Below are 26282 nucleotides of genomic sequence, written 5' to 3'. Positions count from 1 at the left end.
AAAGTAGAAAAGAAGCTACACGCTTCCTCAGTTTTCTCCTCTTTGAAAACAAACCCAGATTTGGCTAATTTGGGCATCCAAGGATCTCGAATTCTCGAAAGACTGGATGGACTCTTGGGCACAATCGCACATGGCCTGTTAACTCAGAGGAAGGGTGTAGCTGAAGAATTACAGGAGTTAGTAAAAGAATTTCCAGAGACAGCCGAACGAGTTAAGAAAATTCTGAACGAGTCTGTTCTTTGACCAAGTCTGATGAACTTCTGCAGTTTGTGATTGCTCATCGAGCTGAAACTATTGACATGAGACGTAAAACCTTCAAGCCTAGAAATGAGGTGTTAAAGCAAAGATTTGCTGGAATTCCGCCTTCTCCAACGCAGTTATTTAATGAAAAGAAACTATCAAGTCTTATCAAGGATATGGGGGGCTCTTCAAAAATATTTTTCTTTAAAACCAATAAACCAACCAAGCATAACTTTCTCAAGTATTTACGTCGTTCTGACCCAAGCCGTGCAAGCTCAGCAGGTTCAGCAAGAGGAAAATACCAGTCTAAGAGAGGACACCCATTCAAAGACAATAAGTACAGAGAAGGCCTGGCAAAGAAGAAACCTCAAAAATCGAAGGTTCGCTGATCATCGCATCAAAGACGTTAATTATTTTCAAAGGGGTCAGCTGAAGGACTTCGAGAACCAATGGCACGAATTGAAAGCCCCGGATGCAATACTAAGAGTAATAACCGGTTACTCGATCCCATTTGCAAAGAAACCCCTCTCAATCCTTTTAAGCAAACCCATTTAAAAAAGTTCGAGACATAACCTTCACCCAACATATCCAGAGAAATACGGGAACTTCTCAACTCTGGAGTCATAGAAGAAGTAAGACATCGGACGGGTTTTTCTCCCGATTATTCCTAATTTCATAGCCGAACGGAAAATTGCGCCAAATATTCGATCTTCGGGGATTAAACGGCTATCTCAATCCAAAAAAGTTTCGACTAATCAATCAAAGCCAAGTTCCAGCCCTTCTTCAAAGAGGCGATTACATGGGGAAATTAGACATCTTTCAAGCCTATTTTCACACACCAATAAAAGAGACTCACAGGGGGTCCTTGGCTTTTTCTTACAAAAACCAACTTTTTCAAATGACGTGTCTTCCCTTCGGGCTATCAAGCGCCCCACTGGCATTCTCACGGGTGAGAAATTGGTTAGTAAGCCAGTTGAGAGAGGAAGGCTCGTTTACCTCAACGATTTCTTAGTAATTGCGGATTTCTTAATAATCATATTTCATAAATAGGGTGTCCCGGAGGTAGACCTGTTTGCATCAGTCCTATCAATTTCATCAAGCGCAGTTCATCAATGCCTTCAGCAGGCAGTGGAATTATGAGCTGGCTTGGATAATTTCCTCCTCCACCCACAATACCCAAGGTTTTACATCACCTGAGAAAGCAAAGGGATTCTTCCTGTTGGTAGTCCCGAAATGGCAATAGGCGTTCTGGAGAGGAGACTTAAAGCGCAGAGCAGTTGCAGCTCCATTTCAGATTCGCAACCCGGCCCTCCATCTTGTGAACCTATCAACAAATCTTCTCCCTCCAAAAGTGAACAACATTACTTTAGAGGTCTGGAAGGTACGGAGTGGAGCAAATTAGTATCGGGTTTATGCAAAGACGACGTCGCTCTATTACAAGGAGGATGGAGGGAATCGACATGGAAGACATACAGTTCAGCATGGCGGCAATGGGCCGAGTGGTGTAAACAGAGTGAGGCAAAACCGGATAGGCCTCGGCCTCAAGAAGTCGCCGCATATTTGGGCTTCCTCCACAGAATTAAAAAGCTAGCATATGCAACGATTTTAGTCCATAAATCGATGGTTACGTCCATAGCCAACCTTGAAAATGGATCAGCTTTAAATTCACATTCTCTGGTATCAACAATGTTAAAAGCAATCAGTTTAAAACCACACAGTAAGCAGTCCAAGAAATCTGAAATTTGGAATATTCAAGATCTTTTACACTGGCTCGATTGTAATCCACCCGATACAAATAGTATTTTCCAAGTATCCCGTCATGTCGCGTTCCTGCTACTATTAGCTTCGGGACGCAGAATCCACGATTTGACATTATTGCTTATAGATCCTGAACACTGTATAATTGAAAATTCTACAATTACTATTTGGCCGACATTCGGGTCAAAAACCGACAATGCCAGGCATCGCCAGTCTGGTTGGTTATTATCAAGCTCGCCTAACACTTCGTGGGATTTAGTCAAATGGGTGAAACGTTTATTAGAAATTTCCCAGAACAGGCGAAGAGCACAGGAAGGACTGCATAATCTTTTTATTGGTACTCGTGGTAAGGTTAAAGCCGCCTCTAGGACCGTTATTGCAGGTTGGCTTAAAACAACGTTAAAACAGCTAGGAGTCCATTGCAGTCCAAGCTCAATTCGCTCAGCCGTGGCCTCTTATGACTTTGAAAATAATGTTCCAGTAGATCAGATTTTATCAAGAGGCAACTGGAGAGGGCAAGAAAATTTCATCAAGCTTTATTGCATTTCTTCAAGCATTATTCCAAGACTTTTCATAAGGTCGGGCTCATGAGACTAATCCGCTGGCTACCTCATTTAGTTCCTTAGGTTAGTTGTACTTGTGATTCAAGTTTGTGATTTTGTTATAATTTCATGATGCAGGTACCTATACTGATGATCTCTCTCTGAGACTGATTAAAGAATATGAACCTAGGTTGTAAGCCAATTAAGTGATCTTAAAGACATTGGTTTGTTTCTGTGTTAATTTTTAGCAGTACATAGTACGTATTGAAAATATCATGTTCTCATCTATAATTTATTTTTGTTACTTGTCTTTGTCCTTAAGCAGAAGGACTAATGTTTTCAAATACATTGCCATTATTTAAAACCAAGATTAAGGGCAGGTCTTATTATATTCGCAACAAATGTTGTAAATGTTCCACCCCGAAGGGCAGAAAACAGTTATTTTAGGCCTTGCCGAGGCTTGACCTGAGCAAGGCCTTGCCGGCTCTTTCGGGAAGTACTGAAGAGTGCGAGCGCGCGACCTGCCGCCCGCGCCTGCCGACGCCACCCGCGCGGGGGCCGCTCCCCGCGATCCCCGCGCACTGCCCTTCTCTCACAGACGTAGCGAGTAGGTAACTTGCGTTTTGCACATGAATGGGATGATAGTTATCTCCGAAAAGTCAAGCCTCGGCAAGACCTAAAATAACTGTTTTCTGCCCTTCGGGGTGGAAATCCGTTTTATTTTTTGAAGACGGAGTAAAATGACGTTTGCAGAGTTGCCAGTTTTCATAAAATTTTAAACACTCATGTAGTTGTTGCTGACAGTTTTATCGACAGATTGTGAAAGACGGTAAAATTTTGCCAAAAACGTCTGAATTGTAAATGTTACGACGTTTTAAAGATTACTAATTGCGTTATTACATTTTTTATTCTCATTTTGACAGTGGGCTACTACTACCGAAATAAATTTTTATTTCAGTACATTTTAATGAAATCAGGTGAATTTGACTAAGTTAAATAGAACTTTAAAGTAAATGCATTCTTTTTTGTGTTTTCGTAGACATAGTTCTAAATGCAGTTGTATGTATGAACTTACAAAAATTGACAATTTAAATAAACCTGTGGTGGGGCAGTTGGACGAATAAAGAGCGGATGATGATTCAAATGAAACAAGTTTGGCTATGTATTGCATAAGCGTGACCAACATTCAGTCGATAGTCGACAGAATATTTTATCGACTGCAATCACTACCCGCTTGCAAGCGGGTAACACTTACGCAATGAACTGTCATTTTACTTTATCTTCAAAAAAGACAGACTATAAATCACTAAAAGAATGTTGGTTTAGGCCACTATTCTTGATTCGCGGTAGGGTGCATTTGGGTTCCCGTATTCCCGCCGGAAAGCGACAAGGCGAAACATCGTCAAGTTTTAGTCGGTAACATAGGGTATCCATGACAATTTCCAGACGTAGGCCACTACCCTCGAAAAGCAGAGATATTTACAGAACATTGTTTCATTAGGGTGTAAAGTAAGTTATTAAATGGCAGAGATTCTAACGTATTCATTGATAAATAAAATGTTGAATGGTGAGAGCGTTGTCAACCCAGTGACTTTGTCGCAAAATTTAACAACATTTTGACATCAAAAGCGACATTTTACTTCTATTTAGCGAGAACAAAAAAATAAGCTACGTTTTAGCGCCTATTAGGTTTAATTTTCTGACGTTGAATATGATTTTTTCTTCTTATACACGTCTCGAGTAAAATGGCGCGTTTTATGCACTTGTTGTGTAATCTACTATTTTGGAATACCAATTTCAACGTTCGATTGAAAAAGTTTTTACCTAAGCAAGTAGCAACGATGTTGTAAATGATTGCGATCTGTTTGTTGATGACTTGCTGTATCATTTCGTCTGACTCATTTGCCGCCACTTTGTCTCGCAGTTCTTTGGCGAACTCGCGGAGCTGAAAAAGATAACCAAATAAGGATTGGTGCTCTGGGAGCTGAGGTAGTAAATTATTGCCTTTATATTTTCTTCAAAGATGTGTGTGAGAGCACCTCTCTGTCCTTTGAGACCAACTTTCACGATTTTCATTTATTATTTCATTTTTCATTCGGGACTTGATCATATATAAAACATATTTTAATTACCTCGACGTTCCGGACGTATTGTAACGTATAGACGTTAGAATTTTTCTTACCACCCGCACTTGATCGTCATTATTTATTTGTGCACTAGGGTTATCAAGATGAAGTGCGGGTAGTTAGAAAAACACGCACGGTTATAAAATGCTGACACACGCCTCTTCAGTCCCTTCGAGACCATGGACAATGAATATGTCCGAAACGTCGAGGTAATTAAAATATGTTTTATACTCCTCTCTCTCATTTTTTATTTATTGTAAACATCTACACGTCCACTATTGACACAAAAAAATCAGCACTGGTGAAACCAAAACTGGTGGAACTTATTCATTATTAATAATATTATTAATTTAAGTTAATAATTTCAAAATTTTTCCTTTTTACTAATATAATTGTATAGAAATTTGGTAACGATTGTCTCTTAAACTAAAGTGAACGTGGCCATGGAAGTATTAGTCTTGTATTTGGAACTTTAGGATCTATTTTTACATGAAGAGTACTTTTTAGGAGACTATGACTGGTTCTATGTAGAGAACCATTAATTGTACCTAATTAAGTAGATAGTAAACATGTTTACCTTGGTCTTAATGAGTGCATTCATGTGCAGACTACGCCTGGAGCTAAATGACTCTGGGAATATCTTCTTGGGTACCACACCGTACTTGTTCACCAGGTTTACTATCATATCCCATTGTCCGCCATCGTTTATAGGGTCCTGGTAATAAACATTTCACATCGTAAATATAATAAACTATGAGTGTAAGTATTTTCTACACAAAGTAAATATGACGGCGTAACATCGGCATCAGTTTCTTTATTAATACTTTCAGCTCCATAGAACAAACGATTTTTCTGAAGCAGCAGGCCATGTGGGCGGCGCGCGGTACACGCATTTTTTTACACAGCACGCCACGCCTGACCTCGAGTAACTTTTGTAGCATGCCACGTGTCTCAATCACGAGTTTACTGTGACAGTTGTCGCTAGCGACCGCGTAAATTACTTCACAATTTTGTATGGCGAAAAATACAGCGCCCCTAGCCTAGGTCACAAAAAGAAACAACATTTTGTATACAAACATTTTACGCGGTCGCTAGTGATAACTGTCACTGTAATCTCATGGTGGTGTTTGTGAATGTGGTTGCGTTTTATAACTCGCCTCTTTTTCATCGGGGTTTTAAAATAGAGCCTTTGCGTTTAGGCCTCTGTCAAAAGACCGTTCGGCAATGAAACTTAGGCCGCGTTCCCATTATGTCGTAACGATTTATTTATCATTGGACGACAGTCGCGTCTCGCCTGTTGCCTTATCACGACATCTGTCGTGACTGTGCCGTGGACGTTTATTTTATCGTTGACCGACTGTCTTGTCTAGCTGTTCCCACTAGATCGCGATGACAATTTATCGATTCACGGCAGCCGCTTCGTCGTTGCCACGATGGAATCGTTTGAAGCTGCGATTATTTGTCGTCATATTTTTATCGTGACGTTTTATTTATCGTCGGGCGACTGCCGTTCTAGCTCTTCCCATTGTCACGGCCATCTGTCGTCATAGCATCAAAAATGTCGTGAACGACAGTTAATCGTGTTGTTATATGTGTGAACAACTTCATTTAAATATACAAGCCACGACACTTTAAACTGCACCACTATCTGTCTTCACGACATAATGGGAACGCGCCCTAAATGACATCACGCGTCGTCAGGTACACAAAAGTATGTTTTTGCGGTTATGGTGGTCACCAAATAAGAGGCCAAATTTGACACTTGTTATCGTGACGCGAATAGGGATGCGATGTGGACTAATCACATCGGTAATCACATTATACGATTTTTACGAGAAATCGATTCAATATTCTGAGTTTGTAATTGTTTAGATTATTTTTCGGTTCAATGTTGTTCAGGGGGCCTAAAAGGACAAATCGTCCAATTCTGTTAAAAGCAATTAATTTACAGAATACCTTGCAATTTGGTAGCAATTCTTCTCATTTTCGTAAAATTATCCCACATTCCGATGAATTGTATCCAATTCTTTAAATTTTGATTTTATAATATTCATAAAGGGTTTATTACGAGAATTTAGTGTAAATAAGTATGTTCGTAGATAAAACAACTACATAAAAAGATTAAATTACCAAGAAACCAAGGATTTCACAAATTTTTTATTATTTGGCTGGCAGTAAGTTAAAAGATGCCAATATCAGCAACATACAATCTTAAATAATGTTCATAATTTAGAAAACAGGAACAGTCTAAGAGCAAAGCCGAGTCACAAGAAAAATACACCTAAAATAACCAAGCTCTTTTAAATTAGATAAATTATATATTTATTTGCAATAGGTGTGGTCAGAGATGTTATATACATAATTATTTAAGATACACCTATTTTACACATTTTTGTTTTAATATTTAATAAGTCAATATTTTTACCGAGAAATCGAAGTAACTCGGTGAAATTCGGCAATTAATTGCTTACAACACCATTATTTAAGAAATAAATTGCTTTAGGACGTAACTGTTTCCAGGACGTTTCGGAGTAACTCAAAATTGTATTTTATATTGTAATTCCTGCGAAAACAGCACTTCAAATTAGTTTTGTTATAACATATAATGTTTCAATAATATTTATGTATTTTTTTCAACTTTGTTTATTGTTTCGTTGATCGCATTCAAAGTTACATACTATCGCCTTCTTTAGCTGTCAAATTTGGCCTCTTATTTGGTGACGACTATAAAACAAATGACAATCATTATTACGAAGTTTCTAGAAACCTAAGATTTATAATTTCACACTTCACAAACAATGATAACAGATAGTAATACGAAACGCAAATACCCGTATCTAAAAGTGTTCAGCAAATTGCTAGCAAATATTTGATAAATGATAAAGTAATAAACAGTTACCGCCAATGGGTGGGGGAAAGGATGTGATGGTTGATAAAATAAGGCGTGACATCAAATGGACTATGAAATCCTACGCACAGGATGTAGCTGTATCGTATAGTCAACCAAAAAATGAGAATATAGAAAAGTCACGTTTATTTATTTTATTTCTGTAGTTGAGTGGTAAAGTACCTTAAGTCCATATTTTGGAAATTAGATGTTTTTACAAAGATTGGTTTAATGTTTAGAATGCTAAAAATCACGCAATGGTTATAACACATTAAGTTATATCGTCGTTTGTTTTTTATTTAACATATTCGATTGATTTTAAATGCCCAGTTAACAGCCTTATTCTCTTTAACCCCCCGCAGCATAAATTACCATTTGGGACTTAAAGTCGATACTACCACAGCGCCAATTCAAATTTTTCCTGTACTAATAAGGTTCATTTTGCTTGTGTCGAGTGGCAAGGACACTGGCTTTATTTCAGAATATTTTTTTTTATTAAAGTCATTTGAAAAATATATATCGTATACTATACGTTTAGTTGATATAAAAAAAACTCATTGGTATAGGTAAAGTATCTATTGAACAGCGGTTTGCTTACAAAATCTCGAGGTAAGTTCGTGTTTTAAATTCTATTTTTTCTATCGTGAAAACTTTTTGGAATCCTGTTTTCACACCGTTTACTAATCAGAGTATATCCTTAATTTTACTACACATTTTTTCCAAAGATGTTAACACAACACTTTCACTGTTATGCGATTTGAGGTTGTATCGACTCGCACTGACGCGGAGTAGAAGCGTCGCGTCCCGTCCTGTTTTTCAACTACAACGCACGGAGACGCGAAATCGCTTGACTTTAACCAAGCGTCGACGCGCGATTCCATATTTGCATAACACAAATTTGTACCTTAATTATGGGAAAATAGAGATGAATATGGTATAGGCGAAAAATATGACGCGTCGCGAGGCTTCAACTTTGCGCCAGTGTGAGTTGAGCCTTAAGGTTCTAGAAGTCTCACCTACAGATTTAATAAATAAGAATTAGACAAAGTAAAGCCTTAAATCAACGTATATTGACATTTTGGGTCCACAGTCGTGATTAAGAACTTACTTTGAGTAAAAAGTTGACCAGTCTTCCGTCCAAGGGTTCGCCCGCCTTTGCGGTGGAAACGATGTTGTTCAGCCAGTAGTGAGAGCGCTCGATCTTGTCCCAAAAGAATAAGTAACTGGAATACAAATATACGACCGACATTCAAGCTCTATCAATTATACTCTGTTGACTAAAAAATCTAAATTGATAAAAATAAAAACCTGTTTAATAAAATTTTTCAAAATTAGTAATTCATTGTATATAATTTTAATGAGTACCATTAGTAGTTGACGACCTCTGTGGCCCAACGGTTTGCACTGTGGGGTAGGTTACCAATATGGGAAATAAAATTTTCTAAATTAATAATAAATTGTTGTACAAAAATAAGTAAAAAGCAAAAGATTTGTTGTCTGCAAAGGCTGGAGCCTAAACTAGTTTACCCTGTGCAAAAATTAAAGTCGTAACTATTGAAAAAACAAAGTAACAACGATAAATCAATCTCCTGTAAAATTTGATGTACTGCAGATACCTTTTATCAATGTTACATACGCGTATTTGCACTATCCCAGACGAAATTTTAAGTTAAAACAATTGCAACAATTATAGCAGAAATAAAGAAAGAAAAAAAAAAACAAAAAAGTGATGAAACTAAAACCAAGGTGCGAGCGTGTGCGTGTGACTTAAGTCGTGTTCCAGAACTCTACTCAATACTCAAGTCAGGACTTGAGTATTGCACTGAGCACTGAAAATCATACTCAAGTCCTTGTCATTAGGGTCGTATTTCCAGTGCTTGAAATCATACTCAAGTCTGCTCACGTCCTGACTCAAGTCAGGATCTGAGTATGGTTTAAAGCACTCGAAATCATACTCAAGTCCCTGCCATTGGGGTCGTATTTCCAGTGCTTGTGTTGCCAGTGCAATCCTGACTTGAGCATTGAATAGAGTTCTAGAATACGACCCTTGGTCGTTGTGTATGGTGGTTACATGTTGGGTGTGTATATCAGTGAATTTTGTTGGATTGGTTCTGGTCTGTGTGTTCTGGGAACTGTTCCTCTCGGAAACTCCCTAGCAATTTACTACTTTATTTTTAACTGACTTCAAAAAAAGTAGGAGGTTCTCAATTCGTCTGTATGGTTTTTTTGTGTGTATGTTATGCGATAACTCCGCCATTTGTGAACCGATTTTGATGATTCTTTTTTTGTTGGAAAGAGGGTACCTCAGAAGTGGTCCCATTTAAATTTGAAGGAAATATTCTACTTCTAAGGGTAGTAAACTAGGGCATGAATGACTTTTGAGGTCGGTTTTTGTTTTACCAGAGGTTAGGTTATTACTACCATGGGATTCACATTTTTTGTGAAAATACTCCTTTGTTACAACTTTGTTATAATTATTGATACAAAGAACAAACAACACAAAGAAAAATACCTAAGATATAACTGGACTTGAACCAGCGTCTGTTGCCACATCGAGGCCACTGCTCTTATCAACTGAGCAAGACTGTGGTCGGTTTGTAATAATCAGTAATTATTATTAAAGTTATTGTCTCTCTTCTGACAACCTGATGAGAAAAAGCAGCGAAGAAGATGGAAAGATGATTTACAAATTGGTGGCAGGCTCTTTTTGGCAACGACAGGCACAGGACAGGGAGAATTGGAAGTCTCTGGACGAGGCTTATGTCTAAAGACAAGCTGATGATGTGGAGGTAATTTAGTTATAGAAAAATGTTGTACACAAATTAATTATGCATCATTAATCTTGAAACTATTTATTTACCTTAAGCATTAATGTTTAATTGGAAATTTAAGTCTACTATTTTTACCTTTAATTTAAGAATGCTTATTTTTATTAGTGAATTGTACTGTAATTTTTGTTAATGAATTGTATTTTTGAGCAGGACAAGTGAAACTTTAGAGTGAAAAGAGCACATACCCATCTTCTTACGTCAAAAAAATTTGTATACGTAAGAAGACGGGTGCTTTATTCACGATAATGTTTCGCATGCTCTGCTCGTCGCTATATGCTTAGTTCAAAATAGTAGTATTCTGCAACAATGTATTATTTAATAATAAGCAGTAAAATATGTAAGATAATGAAGATTACATTTAATGACTAATAACGTGAAGCAAGCAAAACATAATACAGTACAAATACTGCACAATGCAGGCACTTGACACACTCTCAGTGACACATTTCACTCTTTAAATTGATTGGCTACCTTTATATATCTTATGCTTTATTTATATAATCTTGTATAAGGAAAAAAACAGTACTTATTCTTACGCCTTATAATAAAATTTGAAATAATACCTCTGTGAAAACTCAAATTCCTCAAGGCTGTATTTCTTCATGAAGGGCAGTCGCATAACGTTGAGCGCCGCGAACAGCCAACAGCGGCCAGAGTTCTCCTGGTTTGTCACCGGCTTACCTTCTGATTCGATCTGCAAAAGAGGATTATCAAACAATAATCAGACTTTCCACTTGTAAAAAAAATTGGATGCCAGTTGCAGTAGATATCCGCTTGTTTGCCTCCTACTGTACACTTTTTTTAAATATTTACTTAAGGAAGTCCTTAATCTTGCAAATGTTTTGCCTGTACCATAGGTGACGTCTCCTGAGCATTTCATGCAAAAACACAAGAGTGGTGCTTTATGGCAGTATTAGTACAAATCCAGACGAGTTCTGCACAGGCACCAAATTTTTACCAGTTCTGTCATAGATTCTATCAACTGTTCGAAAATGATTAGACAGCTATCTAGATATTATTACCCATCTACAGAAAATAAATGATCTATTGTGATCACCACTAATTACAATTCGGATATAAGGTCAACAGTGTTAAAGAACTGGAGTAGTCTCATGCCTTTGTCTGTTTGAATCTTTAACCAGATGACATACCACAACCGTGTACTGGCATGTGCTCATCCAAAGAAGTTTCGAGAAGCAACAATTTCCTCACTAGGAATCTCAGTATAATCTATCATGGGGCAAAATGGTACTACTTTTTGTTTATTAAGTGACATTTGGATCTCAATCATTGTAACTTCTTCTGTCTGTCCGAATACTCCTGTGGCAGGTGTTGCCTTGTAACAAGCAAGACCTCATGTAGGAATACAAAGTTTTAGCCTTTTTCCTGAACGGAGTACTCACTATAACATTACCAAATAAAACAAAATTTAAATATTGAACTACAAAAATTTAAGTATTAAAATTAAGAAAATGCATAAATCATTACTTAATTTGACCAGGAGTGATCTATATCCAAATTGTACAGTCAAAATTATGGATGAGCAAACATATTTAGGATGCCATTGCCACTGCCACACACTCTATTTAGCAGAGACAACACCTTTTATTGCCTAATGGCATAAAAGTAGTTTGTTTGCGCTTCGGTAAACATGCCGGAGCCGTGGCAGTCCCAACAGCATCTTGAAGATGTTATTGCACTGTACTCTTATAGGTTTGCATGTATGCTGTGTATCTAACCCACAGAAGTGCATTGACTGAAAAAAAGCTGTAAAGTCTACCTTTCACCTCCTTTGTACATTGAGTGAATCTACGGACCTGCATGTTTATATTATTTATGCCCTTTGCAAGCTCGCATAGGGAAATGAGTCTAATACATAGGAATACCGTCAAGGTATTAATATTTTACCTTAATATTGTACACATGTAGACTGCTGTCTGCTTTCCGTCTGCTAATGGCCACTTCGAATGGATCAAAACGGGTGCATACATTCTGTGCCAGCTCATTCTTTGGATCAGCATAGAAGTCATTGCGGAACTTGTTCAGTTTCTCAATGGTAAGGGGGACTAAAACAAAAGTCATAAAAGATTAGCAGTAATACTACAAAATACCCAACAAGTTTAAGATTGGTAATTTATATAAAATGTACAGGTAAGTTAGCAATATGTATAAGGTCCCGGGGCAATTCACGTTAGGACCAATTTAGGAAACGGTTGTTTCTGAATTGATTCAGGTTTGGGTTGAAGTTTGTATGGTATTTATTCATGTTTCAGGACATCTTGGTGCAAAACAAACTGGTTATTTGGGGGCTTTGCCTTGGGGCATAGATCCACTATGTAGAGACCCCTGAATAATGGTGGGTCACATTGTTAATTGCAGTACTACACGTGGAGATGGTCCTAATAATTTTGGGACACAATATATTAGGCCATATTGAACAATTTAAAAATATTATGTAGCTGTTGGTTGTTACTAACTTTTGAATCTCTCTACAGTAAAAGTCGGTATGGGCAACTTTATGGAATAGGTATTTACCGGCGACATGCATTTTTGCATCTCCATTGCTAAAAGTATCCAGTTTGAATGGTTTTTACAGACTTAAAAACTCACTTGTACGGCACACTTTCTCGTGACAATGTCTTTGCAATTTTGTGACAACACTTTTTGCAATGTTAAGTGTCAGTACTATTGTATTCATTTCATGATTATTAGGATTTTTAAAACAAATCTATAAAATGGAATTTTTTACAATTTCAGGTGCCCAAGTATATTTGACAATTTTATTTTTTAAAAACAGAAGTGCACTAGTTTTCTTTTTAAAATACCAAGGAGCTTTTTATGATCGATTTAGCTTATTGGCCAGTACAATATACACGATTTGGTAAAAAAAAGAAAATTAAAACAAGAGGCTGTTTAAAACTGCGCGATGACAAAGCACATTCAACCAGCAAATGCATGAAAAATGCACTCAAAATAACTCTAACGCGAGTTTATTTTTAGCACAAAATACCGAATGTTTTGTTACAGGTTTCACAAAAATCTAAAACGAAAGTTTAAAATTAAAATAAGAAAGAAGGTTGAAATGTTACCTTCCGAATTCGACGACATGGTTGTAGCAGTTCTTAATAAATACGGCAGTCTGCACTGTCTAACGACTGAGCTAAACATGAAATTAAAACTAAAATCTGGAACTACGTCTACGTCGATGTCGACGTAACCACAAGATTTTCTTTATTTACCGGTAAAAACAACACGGAACGACAGACGAAATCGAAATACAAATTCTTTTCATAGGTGATTGATCCCTGTGAGTGCGTGATAGACAGATATATCAAGCTTCTCTTTTTAGCTCATTCAAAATGTAATTTTGTTCAATCCTGTTTCACATAGGGACATTGAACTTTATAAAACCAGCTGATAGGACCGTTATACAATTTGCAAGGGATATTTTGACAAAATTATTGAATTTAACACAACAAATGCATCAATAACAGTTTATTTATTTATTTACTAAGCATGCACAATGTATAATGTAATGAATACAAAACTATAAACTATAAGTATTTGGAAACTGAATGGAAGAAACTAAATTGTGAAACATTTTGATGCTTAAAACGGAATGTGATACTGCCGCGAATTTTGAACAAAACCTATGATATTATTCAGAAACAATTAACGGTAAATAGCTTATTTAACGTTGTTGAGTCATTCCTCATAGAGAAAATATTTTTTAAAATATGATTCCTCACAACTACAGTATATAACCATTATTACGTCTTAGAGGCGAAAAGACAGTACTAGGAAGAGAAAATCAATATCCCCTACAAGGCTGTCGTGCACAACTTCGTGTCATAGAATTTTTCACTTTTCCCGTGTCATATCCATTATTTAGGTCAAGGCCTTGCGTTTTGTGAATTTCTGACCTAGTGGCCACTCAGTGCTCATGTTTTAAAATAATAGCGTTCGAAAAATAAATGAAAATGTCGTTAAAAGCTTACGAAGATGCATGTACGAGAGCGGAATTGTTTGGTCAACCTTTGCCAGACAAAGAAGATTTTTTGCAAAAACACAAACATTTGGACGTTGTGGAATTCGAGGAAGTGGAAATTAGGACTGCTGAGGTATTGATTTTAAACCTTATCTACGCATCATAAGATGGATATTAATGGTGACGATGTATTTATTTTTCGCTGGTCAATATCTTTTTTATGGTTAATTATTACAGAATACAGCGGCCCTAGACGAAGATATAAAAGATGTAAAGGGTGGCCTAAATGAATTGAACGACATTTTAAAATCAACACAGACCAAAATAAACAAACTAAAGGTAAGTCGTAGAGTATATTGTCACTGAGCAAACAACACCGTTCACGTAATTTAGAATAATTTTAAGGGAGAGTGAAAAATTTGCATACAAGAACTAGAACTAAATTGTGTACAAGAACTATTAGTATTACTGTCCTCGGAACTACAAAGGCATAACTCACATTTTTATCAAAATTAATACATATTCGGGATCAGGAAAAAAAGAAACCAATTTATAATATTCTAATTTGTTGAAGAAATCTATCTCAATAATTGTTAGTTGAAAAGGCGCAACTGACATCATGAAATGAAATTAAAATGTTTGTGCGATTTTTCGGTATCAAACAATTTGGTGTACTACGCTAGTACATAGATATCGTTGGTGTATATTAAATAATAATGGTATCACAAAAATCTACCATTAATGGCGGACGAATATTCTTATAAAAATGACTATAAATTATGGTTTTCATTCCGATTATTACATTTAAAAACTCTTATTATGTCAAAGTATTTAATTTATACCACATCTAGTATGCCAATATTAAATTGTCATTAGAATTTTTTCTTCATAAGATTTTCTAATATAAAAAGTTACTTTCAAAATCGCTACCGTAAAGACGGTTTCCCGCGTTAATATGTCAGAAAATGAAATTATTGAAGAAGAATTAAAATCTAATCAAAGAATAAGTATAATAAAAAATTCTGGCTGTATTGCTAATTAGATGCCTTATCCTCTCCCGAAGGACGAGATAGTACTACTGCTAGTTATATGGTCTGTGGTTATGTGCTTTATATGCATTAACACTATTTTTTTAATTGAGTTCAAAAAAACGAGGACGTTCTCAATTCCGCTGTATTTTGTGTGTAGTATGTTATGCGATTACTCCGACATTTGTGAACCGATTTCGGCGATTCTTTTTTGTTGTTTAGAGGCACAGATTGCAGAATAGGGTGGTACCCATTCACCTACTCAGTAGTGGTCCATTTCATTCCAAATTTAAAGTAAATATTCCATCCATAAGGGTTCCAAATTCGACTTCCGACGATGGAACGCGTTTACCCAAAAGATGCCTATTCACTCTAGCCATGAATAGCCCTAAATTGTACTTTCCGGGAAACATAGATGCCGGTAGAGTATTCCATTCGTTTGCCGTACGTATCAGAAAGGAGGAAGCAAAGCGCTTAGTGCGAATAGGTGGTATATCAACGACATAAGGATGCAGTGTTCCGGACCTTCTAGTCGACCGAAGGAGGAACGATGAGGGCGGTACTAAATTGAAAAGTTCCTACGCACACTCCCCGAAATGTATCCCATAGAAAACCAACAAGCAGGCTACTTTTCTGCGATGGTCGAGATTTCGTAGCGTCGACTCCATAAGAGAATTGTTGTTAATAAATCTCTTTGCTTTTCGCTCCACCCGGTCCAAGGCAGCTAACTGGTAATGGGCAGAGCTGTCCGAAAGGTGGGAGCAGTTTCTCCATACACGATCGAACTTGTACAAAAATACCTTCATGACCTCTACTTAGTGAAAAGAGGTCATGAAGGCATCTTTATAAAGAGCTAATTTTAATACAATCAAAATATCTCTATAAAATATCACTTATGTTTATTTGACATAAACTAGTTAATATCTAAAATATATAAGTGATTATTCTGTTTATCAGAAAAACCTAGAAAATTTTTAAACTCGTAGTATATTTTCGAATTGAATTTGGCCATTTTGCGGAATTGAATTCTGTGGTTCTCCAGCACCCTCACCTTTCAAAACTGGAACGCAGTAATGTTCACATTAATCTTTGGTGGTAGAAATAACTAGGTATGGTGGCATCATTTCCCAAGGCTCTTTCATAAGAAGCTCTACTGCTACTAAAATCGTGTAAAGTGTGACCACAAAAACGATAGAACATGGTTTTAATGCCATCATGCGAAAGAAAACGGCCTCGCTGCTCTGCAGTCTACGGGGTAGTTCCAATTCCATCCTAAGGGTAATACCAGAGCGACATGATTCCCCGATCATAGCACATTGTGTAGACAGATGCATCTCGCACACAAAAATAGTGACTAAGTAAGTAGTAGTAATTGTAATAGTAGTTGTAATGTAATGGATTTGTCTGTGACATGTGATTTCTAAAATTTTACTTTTGTTCATGTTAATTATTATTATTTTATTAGCTAATTTGAATTTGAATTGTTATTTTATTAATTGTAAATTTTAGTATTTTAAATTTTTACTCTCCACTCAATTATCATTATTATTTCAGTGACTTTTATATTATGTATTATGACATCTCGATTTAAAAAATTTTAATGTGCACTTCATATACAATACACCATAAATTCACCATACAGTCATTTGGTACTAATATAGTATAAGGTTGCTTATTAACAAACTATGGACCTATGGTGTCTGAAAATAAAAGATTTTTATTTTTATTTATTTTTTATTTATTTATTTTAAAAACCTTCCATACTTTCTATGCATCTATTTATGTATTTTTTTGTTTTTTTTTTATAGTACAGTCACGAGTCGCATTTAAATCTCAAGCACGGAAGTGTTGTATAATGTTTTCAACGTAAAATTAATATACTATTTTACGATTTGTACGATTTAATCAAGTAGAAGAATTACATTTCGAGTAATTTCATCTTATTTTCATTTAAGGGTGTCTGCGGCAGCATTACAAATTTTTTTCGCATAAACTTATCGTCGAAGGATAACTTATCATACTCCACCGAACCCAGTTACGTCGGTCAAACCAACTATGACAAAGATTACGTTCCACCTACGAACACAGAAGGAGGCTCTATAAATGAAGGTCTTGGTCCAAACGACAACGAAATGACACCGCGAGCTGGAAGCTCCAAAAACAAACATGGCGGCGATATTAATTCCGCGTTAGACGATTTGAAAACCATGCAAGACAATGAAGAAACTTCGCTTTTAAAATCAGCAACAAAGGATATTGGTAGCAGTGTAACTTGCCAGTTTGGTAAGTTGGATCAGATGATCAGTCAGGCGGACAAGGCTGAGTCGTCAATGAAGCATCAGAATAAACAAATGAGAAGTTGCTTGCGATAATTTTCAAATAATGATCATTACGATAACACATTCTTATGCAATCGTGCTCACTTTGTCACTATGTAACTCTTATTATAATGTATCTCAACGTAAATTTAACGTGACCTTTATTTATTCCTTTTAGAGCGGGACGCCTGTAAATTTATTATTGTTTTAAAAATAAAACACCATGTTTGTAAGTTACCACATGTGTATAAAAAAATTAAAAACTATAAACGTTTATTGATCAAAAATTTTAAAAGAGATCTAATTTATATAATTTTAATTACGCTTTATATAATTTTCGCTATCGCGCCATTTTTTTAAATTTATTGTCACGTAGGTATGTTCTGTTTTATCAAAGCGGGACATTGTTCAGTGTTTTGGGGACAACGGGAGACGAATCTTAAAAGCGGGACGTATGGTCACGTTACGTAAATTACATTTTAATTTAAAAATACTTTTACAATCATTGATAAAAGTCGAGTGTGCGCACAGGAGGCACAGGAGACATTAATCAATCCATCTTAAATTCAAGATTAATATTAAGTTTGTGTTTATTAATAAAAATATAACTTGAGTGCACATAAATGATTACTCACAAGACTCATCTTTATTGAGCAGCAAGTTGCTGTTCAATACAAGATTGTTATTAATTTCTAACCAATCAAGTTCAAAATCAATGATTTTGGTCGGAAGGGCCTTAAAATTACAATGTTTCGTGTACAATAATACATTCTGGATGCTGTTGCGATTCTGTAGCGCTTCAGGAATGTTCGCAGACGCTCATGTAGATGGATTTGCCGTCATCATGAGAAAGAGAGCGGGGCATCCATGATGCGCAGAGAGCGTGGCAGCGGTAACGGCATCTTGAGTATTACTGCTGGCAGGGTCCAGGGATTATTTCTTGAACACTGGACCAAACTTCATGTATACACGAAACCCAGTACATATTTATAATATTTTTTTAAATATAACTTTTTGTGAGTCTTCGATCTTTCTAGTAATAATTATAAACAAACTAGTGGAGTACCTAATTTTACATAAAAAATAATTGAATATCAATTCAATAAAAGTTTAAATACAATAATAAGCGTATATAAAATAGATAAAGAATAGTGACATTCCTAGCGGGGGCTGGTAGCTGTAAAGGTATCTAACTGGGTGACGAAATACTTTCATAGATTTCCAATAGATGGCGCTACGGCTAAAAAGTCGTTGAAAAAGCAAACACAAAGACACGACAACAAACACAGAAAAATTCGTGAGGTTCCCTGGTTCGTTCCGTTGCTTAGTTGGTATAGCTTCTGACAAGGTTTGCTATAAGACGTCGGTTCGAATCCGGCCGGATCGAAGGAATTTTTTCTGAGTGTTCGATCTTTGTAATAATAATTTTAACATATTTATAAGTTGTAATTACTAACATTAGCGTGTAAGTTTTTTTTCTTTATCGTACTAACCAACATGGACGAATAATCCGAAATATAATATTTGAATTTGAATATTTGAATGTCAAAAGTGTCAAGAGCCCTCCAAGCTTGACACTTAGGACCTAATTTGAACTCTATGCAAAGTCCGAAGTACGCGCGGCGGTATGTAATCACTGTTTGTGTATAGGTAATCTCTTTTCATCAACTAGACTGTCTTAACAATTTGCCAGTTTATGTATAAAAAAGTGACTGGTGCGAATACGTTTACCGATTTAATTTTGACTTTATACATACGCACCGAGTATATACCAGAAATAGAGACGAAATGTTATTTAATTTGTTTGAAAACTATTCTGTTGTATCATTACTGTGACATCTGCGCTCCGATTGGCTAGCCCGAATTCGAAACAATTGACGGGTGTCGTCAATTGTTTCAATTCAAATCGACTAGTTAATTTGAGCTTTGCTATAATGGACGAAAATTGCAAATATATATTTAAAATTTATATTTAAAAAATAAAATACATATTTCAAATTTAATTACCGATGAAATTTGATTCCGTTTGTTTTGTAATTAGATGCTTTGCTGTTTTTCCCCATACCACCAAATGGAACAGCATGCCATTGTTAGACATATTGTCTTTATTACAATAAATACAGAATAGACTTGAAATATACAGAGACGTACACTGTAGGTCAGTTGTTGGTGCTGTCTATATTTCAGTGCAAACGAGACTTGTTTTACAAGTGTTGTATCACTGATGAGTTACCAGGAATGAATGGCCCTTATTTCGTCTCTATTTCTGGTTATATACTCGATGTACATACGTATAAAAGATCATTGCTTAGACTTAAATTATTCACTCATTCAAAGGTAGACTTTTGTTTCTTTTAGAATATAATATGTTTTTATGTTATGTTTTAGACTATAAAGATAGGATTTGACTTGTGATGTACGTATAGGTACTATTTTTAAAGTCCAAATTTCGGGATTATTCGTGTTTTACGGAAATTGTCGATTGCATTCAAATAGCAAAACGAGCGAAACTTTCTTGACATCCACTCAAGTAGCACAACCTACGAACAGAATTACTTGGCCGTTCCTCAAAACAATTATGCAGGACGTTACGATGGCCAAATTTGAATTTCGATTTGTGACCTAAAATTTCGCGCGTACAAATCGTGCAGGTCTGTAAAAAAGAAAAATAAGAAAGACTAGTGTATTATTCGAAATTACATAATAATCGTTTCGCACAGCAGTTCCGTTAATTAATAGTATGCGTTATCGTTTCGTCCTCGTTAAAAATTTAAGTATGAGGTTAATAATCGATTAAGATTACACATGGTTATGTAGTGACATTCTTTTACGTATACCTACTACGTATAAGATCATTGCATTCTATATTCAAATTATTGGATGCTTTTCTAATAGTATACGCTGTCAGTTTCAGTATTTAGTCGATTAAGATTACACATCGAGTATATAATCAGAAATAGAGAACGAAATGTCATTTAATTTGTTTGAAAACTATTCTGCCAAATCAACACGGTGACAACTGCGCTCCGATTGGCCAGCCCGAATTCGAAACAATTGACAGGTGTCGTCAAATGTTTCGCTTCAAATCGACCAGTTTAACTAGAGCTTTATATTTAATTACCGAAGAAAATTGATTCAGTTTGTTTTGTAATTAGATGTTTTGTTGCTTTTCCCATACCACCGAATGGAACAGCCCCCCATAGTTGAGATATTATCTTTATTACAATAAACACAGAATATTTTTGGAATATACGGAGACGTACACACAGGTCAGTCACTGTTGTTGGTGCTGTACTATTTCAGCTTTCTAATTTGTGATTTCAGCTCAAACGAGATTTGATATTTAAAAGTGATATAAGACCCATTTACCTGATGAGTTGCCAGGGATGAATGGCCCTTATTTCGTCTCTATTTCTGGTTACATACTCGATGATATTACTTATGGCTATGTCATTCTATATATATAATATTAGTTGTTTTTCTTGAAAAACATTTATGTTGGTATTTATTAAGAATTACACATAATAAAAACATTGTAACCATACCTATTTGGCTAACCAGAACTGTTAGTTTTTATTTTTAAGTAATTTTTTTTTTGTACAAAAGAAGCAGTGACAGGAAGAGAATGCTTCGATGACTTGGTCGTGTATAAAAGATAGATTTTTGTTGATTGAAACGGTGTAATGCTTACAATATTAACATTAAGTATGTTTGAAATTAATACTTAGACTTACTGTTGTTATCGTAAACACGGCAGAACGTTAGTAGATTTCTATGTATATAATAAAGTACAAGCCTTGATCAGACTGAGGGATTGAGGATATCTTTAAAAGTGGTCAGGTTATAATTATGTAGGAAGAGACTGATGCCAATGTAGGAGGCTAAGGATGCGTACAAATCCGACGAATGCGCCGCGAACCAGTTGCATGTGCGCTGCGCGCGCACGGCACACGCGCTGCACACGTGCTGCATGAAGTTAAATACATGTTAATAATGTAGTGCGGTGTATTCGCCAGGTCCATACGCACGCTAAAGGGGTTTATCAAAAACCACGCGAGACAAGGAGTGATGGCACGTGCGTATGTTATCAGTGTAAAGAATTTCTCAATAAATTTGCGAAGTTTGGACCTTCGATAGTATTACACATTGTCGAAATATAGTTAAGAGTGTGTTATACTTATTTACTAAACTAACGGATAACTCTCGTATTTAAGTCGACATTTTCCTCGACACGTTTCGAACCGTCCGCGGTCCGTAATCACGAGATTCCGCGGCGATACACGCGGGCGGTGATTTGATGGAAACTGTGTGCCTTGACTAGTGTTGTATAAAACTTTAGACCGGGAGTCTACATTTATAAACTCGACTCATTTTGCACGGCTCGGTGGCCTAAAACATTCACAAGTCCGAGTCGAATCAAGCGCGAGTCATCTCATCGATCAATCATCGAGTAGGTACGGACACGTGTCTAAAAAGAACTGGAGCCGTAAACCTAACGTTCGGTTCCAAAACTCGACTCGAAGCGACTGCTACTCTACAAAGTTTCGAGTAAGACAAGCGGTTCCATTTTCCTAAATAACTATTACCTAGTGCCCACGAATTAAATAAAAAACAAAAACCCAATGTAGTGATTTCAAAAAAGAAGATATCGATACTTAATAATAAAAAAAAATATACCACAGTAATTACACTACAGGTTAGCACATCACACCACAATTAATAAAAATAATAATAAACGCAACCACTCATAGCCCCGCACTAGGGAAACCCTGTGTCGCTGGTGCCATGGACACACACAACAGACAACCACAAATTACACCCAAACTCACGAGAGAAACAAATGTAGGCCATACACATATTTCTCCCGGCCTGTGAATCGAACACAGGACCTCTGCGTGACAGTCTGGCATGGTAACCGTTCGGCCACTGAGGCAATTAACGCCGCTCAGTAGGTAGATACTTACCAGACTCGAGCGCAACTCGTTGGATAAATAGACTCGAGCACTAATGTCGAACTCGGCTCTATTCGGAAACTCGATGGGCTCTCGTAATACACTGAGCAGTGAGTCCTTGTCTTGTCGAGTCCTAAAATATGGACTCCGGACTCGAGTTTTTCACAACACTAGCCTTGTCAGTGCGAAAACTCCGGACGATCAAGGACTGATTCCGAGCATATCTAGCAAAAATGCAACTTAAATACACGAGTTATTCGTTACTTTAGTTAATATGTCAGAGTCTCAAGGTAGACTTCTATTTAAGACGGTTATTTTTAATGACATATTGAGTTTTGGTAAGATTACTGATGATTTGATAAAATGTCTGGTGCTTCTTAAATATCGAAAATTGGCTAAACGTTCTAAAGAATAAAGCTTAAAATGACAATATTAACGTAGATTAATTTAAAAAAATATTTAATCTTATTACGTAATTTTCGACTAAGATATTTAACCTTGTTGTCTTTGTCTACTTCTTGTTGTTTCAACTTCCCTAAACTCTATAAATACTTTATAATGCTATTCTTCCAATTTATATAATATAAGTATTGTAAGAAGTAACTGTCCGAAAATATGATTTGTGATATAATATACATACGTATATCTACTTAGAATTGTTGGTGTCAAACATGAGTACTTAAATAAATATTTTTGCGGCATTCTGATATTGATCGAAATAAAGCTGTGATCATCTCTATGTGTTTTATTGATTTTTTTTTAAATACCAACTGACGGGACGAGCAAGCGTGCGTCTGGTGGTAAGCGACACGCCTATCCATAAAAGTTGCAGTGCCATTCAGACCTTAAATCGCAACGAATTATGGGCACTGCGCCCGTCACCCTGAGAAGTAAGTTGACAAGTCTCATGTGCCGGTAATTACACCAGCATCCTTACCCCACTAAACCGGAACGCAGTAATGCTCACATTACCTACTGCTTGGCGGCAGAAATAGGTAAGGTGGCAGTACTTCCCTGAACGAGTAGTCATTTCCACTTCTTATTTAAGAGCGGGGCGCTTGTCCAGGGTTTATCTGTACCAATCATTGCGATTTAGGACTCTCCAAATACGACTCGATTTTAACTTTTTCCCTTATCTGTTGGGCTGGCGCTAGACATGGGGAATAGCGTTACATTTCTATCGCCGTGACTGTCGTTCCGGTTCCAAAAAATCATAGTGATAAATCATCGTGATTTTGTCACGACTGTTACTTACGTGACCTTTACACGCCTATAACTTACATCACGATATACGGTTTTAGCCAGCGGCTTCTTTCTAATACTTATAGCCGTTTTTTATAGAATGATTTAAGTTGTTACTCCCTTTGTAATAAGTTTCAATTCCATTCAAAAAGTTGATTTTGTATTTAATGTAATTTTGTTTGTTACTTATTTAATGCGAATCTTTGGATTGTTAAAAATAGCAATAAAGTGTAATGTAATTATATTTCTAGTAGAATACACAAAGTAGATTATACATAAATAAAAAATACCAACTCTTCCTATAATAAAACAAATATACAAAAATATTTTCTTTGTTCATAAATAGGTTTATAATAACTGCTGCAGATTTTTTTCATCCGCCTTTTCTAGTAGTAATAAGCATCTACGACCCTTCTGAGTGAGCAAAGAAAGTCATCCTATTTCATTCACTCCTATCGCCCAAATGGCACGTTTTAAAGAGAACTACAACGAGTGGCGCGCTCAGTCATCACGGAACGGAGATCGCGCATTGTATCAAATACGTATGTCGTGATGTGAGTGACGGGGATAGCTATTGGAACGGAGGAACACCTATGTGACTTTGGAACGTCGTTCCTTCGGAACTAGTCACGGTGATACTGTTTGATGGTGGATCATCGTGATTTTTTTCATCGTGACGTTATTTATCACCCACCTCTAGCTGGCACGACAGGGCGCGACTAACGCGAGAGCGACATAAAGCGCGAGATACTGCTATGCTCGCATAGAAATCTCGCGTTTTATGTCGCTCTCACGCAAGTCGTACCTTGTCGTGCTAGTCCTACAGATCTAAATAACTTTGTCGGTCGGTTTTCCTCTGGCACTCTTTCCTTCGATTTTCCCTACTGAAATGCTTCCAAGAAAACTGACGGACATATCGGATACCCAAATATCTTTCCCCTTTCTTTTAGAAAAATTATGAAGGTTTCACGAACCGGAATTGCATTAAGCTGTTCAGATAAAGCCCTATGTCCACGTAATAAGAACGAAAAAGACGTGATGCGTTTGCCGTCGGCGGAACGAACGGAAGCAAAACGCGCAGCGCAACATTTTCGCTCTTATTGTATTGCATAGACAAAGCTTTTTCTGACCAGCGCCGGCCGATTCCGCATTAATAAATTTGATGATTCCCTTATTTAACAAAATATTGTCCCTCTCCTCTTACCGTATTTGAAATTTTTGCCGTCACTGAGAAAGACAAACCGCGAAAACAAAAGTCAATCTGTTAGCAGCCTAAAGCTAACAGATTGACTCAGCTAACAGATTGACTGCATGTTTGCAGTTAATGCGTGTAGTCGTAGTCAACGTCATGCATTAACTGCATGCAGTCAATCTCGACTGCATGAAGACTCCTATACAGAATTACAGATACACACAGACAACCACAAACTCACAAGATAAATAAATGTAGGCCATACAAATATCCGTGACCGAACGGTTATCATGTTGGACTGCCACGCAGAGGTCACGCGTTCGATTCCCGGGCGGGAGAAATATTTGTACAGCGTACATTTATTTCTCTCGTGAGTTTGGGTCTATGTGTATGTCCATGGAACTTGCGATATAAGGTATCCCTAGTGCGGGGATGTGAGTGTGTGCGAAAAAAAAAGAAAAAAAAATGTTTCTCCCGGCCCGGGAATCGAACCCGGGACCTCTGTGTGGCAAATCAGCATGGTAACCGTTCGGCCATGGAGGCCGTTGTAAACATAAATAATATATAAATAGTTACTTAATCATAACTGTTGATTAATACAAATTTCAGTAAGCCGTGATCATGGGGCCTGTATAGAGCCCGAGACGCAGACCACTTTGTTTATTCCATGACCCGAGACGAACAAATATATGTGATTTGGAATTCGGATAAATAATGTGTTAATTACAAAAATCAAAGAACGTAAAATAGTAGTTTATGTGACTGTGACTGAATGTCACATAATGAAAGGCATTAAAATACGAGAGAAGGTTTCGCCTCGCCTGTCGGCTCGTTTCATAAAAACATCTCACGAGTGTTTCAATGCTTAATTATGCACAGTTACATACACTGCTTTATCTACACACATATTATAAGCTCTCTGTGATGTGTTCACGAACCGCATGTTACGACCATCGACTGGCGAAATGGCGGCAAATAAAAACTTTGCATGTCACACAATCGTAGTTTTTATTTTTAATACATAGACAAACTAAAATCGGCCCCAACTATCGTATCGTTCGATATCAATTAACGTGTGAAATTGTGAAAATTGTTGGACATTTCATTTCGAATAAAACTTCATCTCCACTGATATTAGGGGTTAAAGTATGAAATTGCCGTTTTATTGCAATAGGTTC

The 26282-nt window shown here is 36.6% G+C and overlaps 2 protein-coding genes across 4 annotated transcripts in view; one reads left to right on the top strand and one right to left on the bottom strand.

Moving 5' to 3' along the window:
• The window catches only part of LOC113225393 (bleomycin hydrolase), a 22761-nt gene extending 9146 nt beyond the window's left edge, over positions 1–13615 (bottom strand). Inside the window, exons 1-6 of one of the 3 annotated variants that reach the window (XM_026457692.1) lie at positions 13474–13615; positions 12293–12450; positions 10948–11078; positions 8662–8776; positions 5244–5381; positions 4365–4485 (exon numbers count right to left, since the gene is read on the bottom strand). In XM_026457692.1, the coding sequence (XP_026313477.1) occupies positions 4365–4485; positions 5244–5381; positions 8662–8776; positions 10948–11078; positions 12293–12450; positions 13474–13552 (742 nt within the window). In that variant the 5' untranslated portion in view covers positions 13553–13615. Of the gene's footprint in view, positions 1–4364; positions 4486–5243; positions 5382–8661; positions 8777–10947; positions 11079–12292; positions 12451–12861; positions 12884–12919; positions 13086–13473 lie in introns of those variants that run through there. The other 2 variants (XM_026457693.1, XM_026457695.1) reach the window with 2 other exon arrangements.
• A 676-nt stretch (positions 13616–14291) lies between these two features.
• LOC113225434 lies at positions 14292–17957 on the top strand. Its single transcript, XM_026457745.1, has 3 exons — positions 14292–14505; positions 14610–14711; positions 17356–17957. Exons 1-3 carry the CDS (start codon positions 14359–14361, stop codon positions 17770–17772), a joined length of 666 nt encoding a protein of 221 aa, XP_026313530.1. The 5' UTR covers positions 14292–14358; the 3' UTR covers positions 17773–17957.
• The last annotated feature ends 8325 nt before the right edge of the window (positions 17958–26282 follow it).

This window comes from Hyposmocoma kahamanoa, unplaced genomic scaffold (genome assembly GCF_003589595.1).
Source record: "Hyposmocoma kahamanoa isolate Upper Pololo Valley unplaced genomic scaffold, ASM358959v1 160, whole genome shotgun sequence".
NCBI lineage: Eukaryota > Metazoa > Arthropoda > Insecta > Lepidoptera > Cosmopterigidae > Hyposmocoma > Hyposmocoma kahamanoa.
Note: the sequence above shows the minus strand (reverse complement) of the source record. Positions and strands in the feature narration are given on the sequence as shown.

What these genes read in the sequence shown, in the direction of transcription:
- LOC113225434 (XM_026457745.1), top strand. Translation starts at nt 14,359, where the DNA reads ATGAAAATGTCGTTAAAAGCTTACGAAGATGCATGTACGAGAGCGGAA. An exon ending in TGGAAATTAGGACTGCTGAG is followed by an intron (nt 14,506 to 14,609) that starts GTATTGATTTTA and finishes TAATTATTACAG; the next exon opens with AATACAGCGGCCCTAGACGA. An exon ending in CCAAAATAAACAAACTAAAG is followed by an intron (nt 14,712 to 17,355) that starts GTAAGTCGTAGA and finishes TTTTCATTTAAG; the next exon opens with GGTGTCTGCGGCAGCATTAC.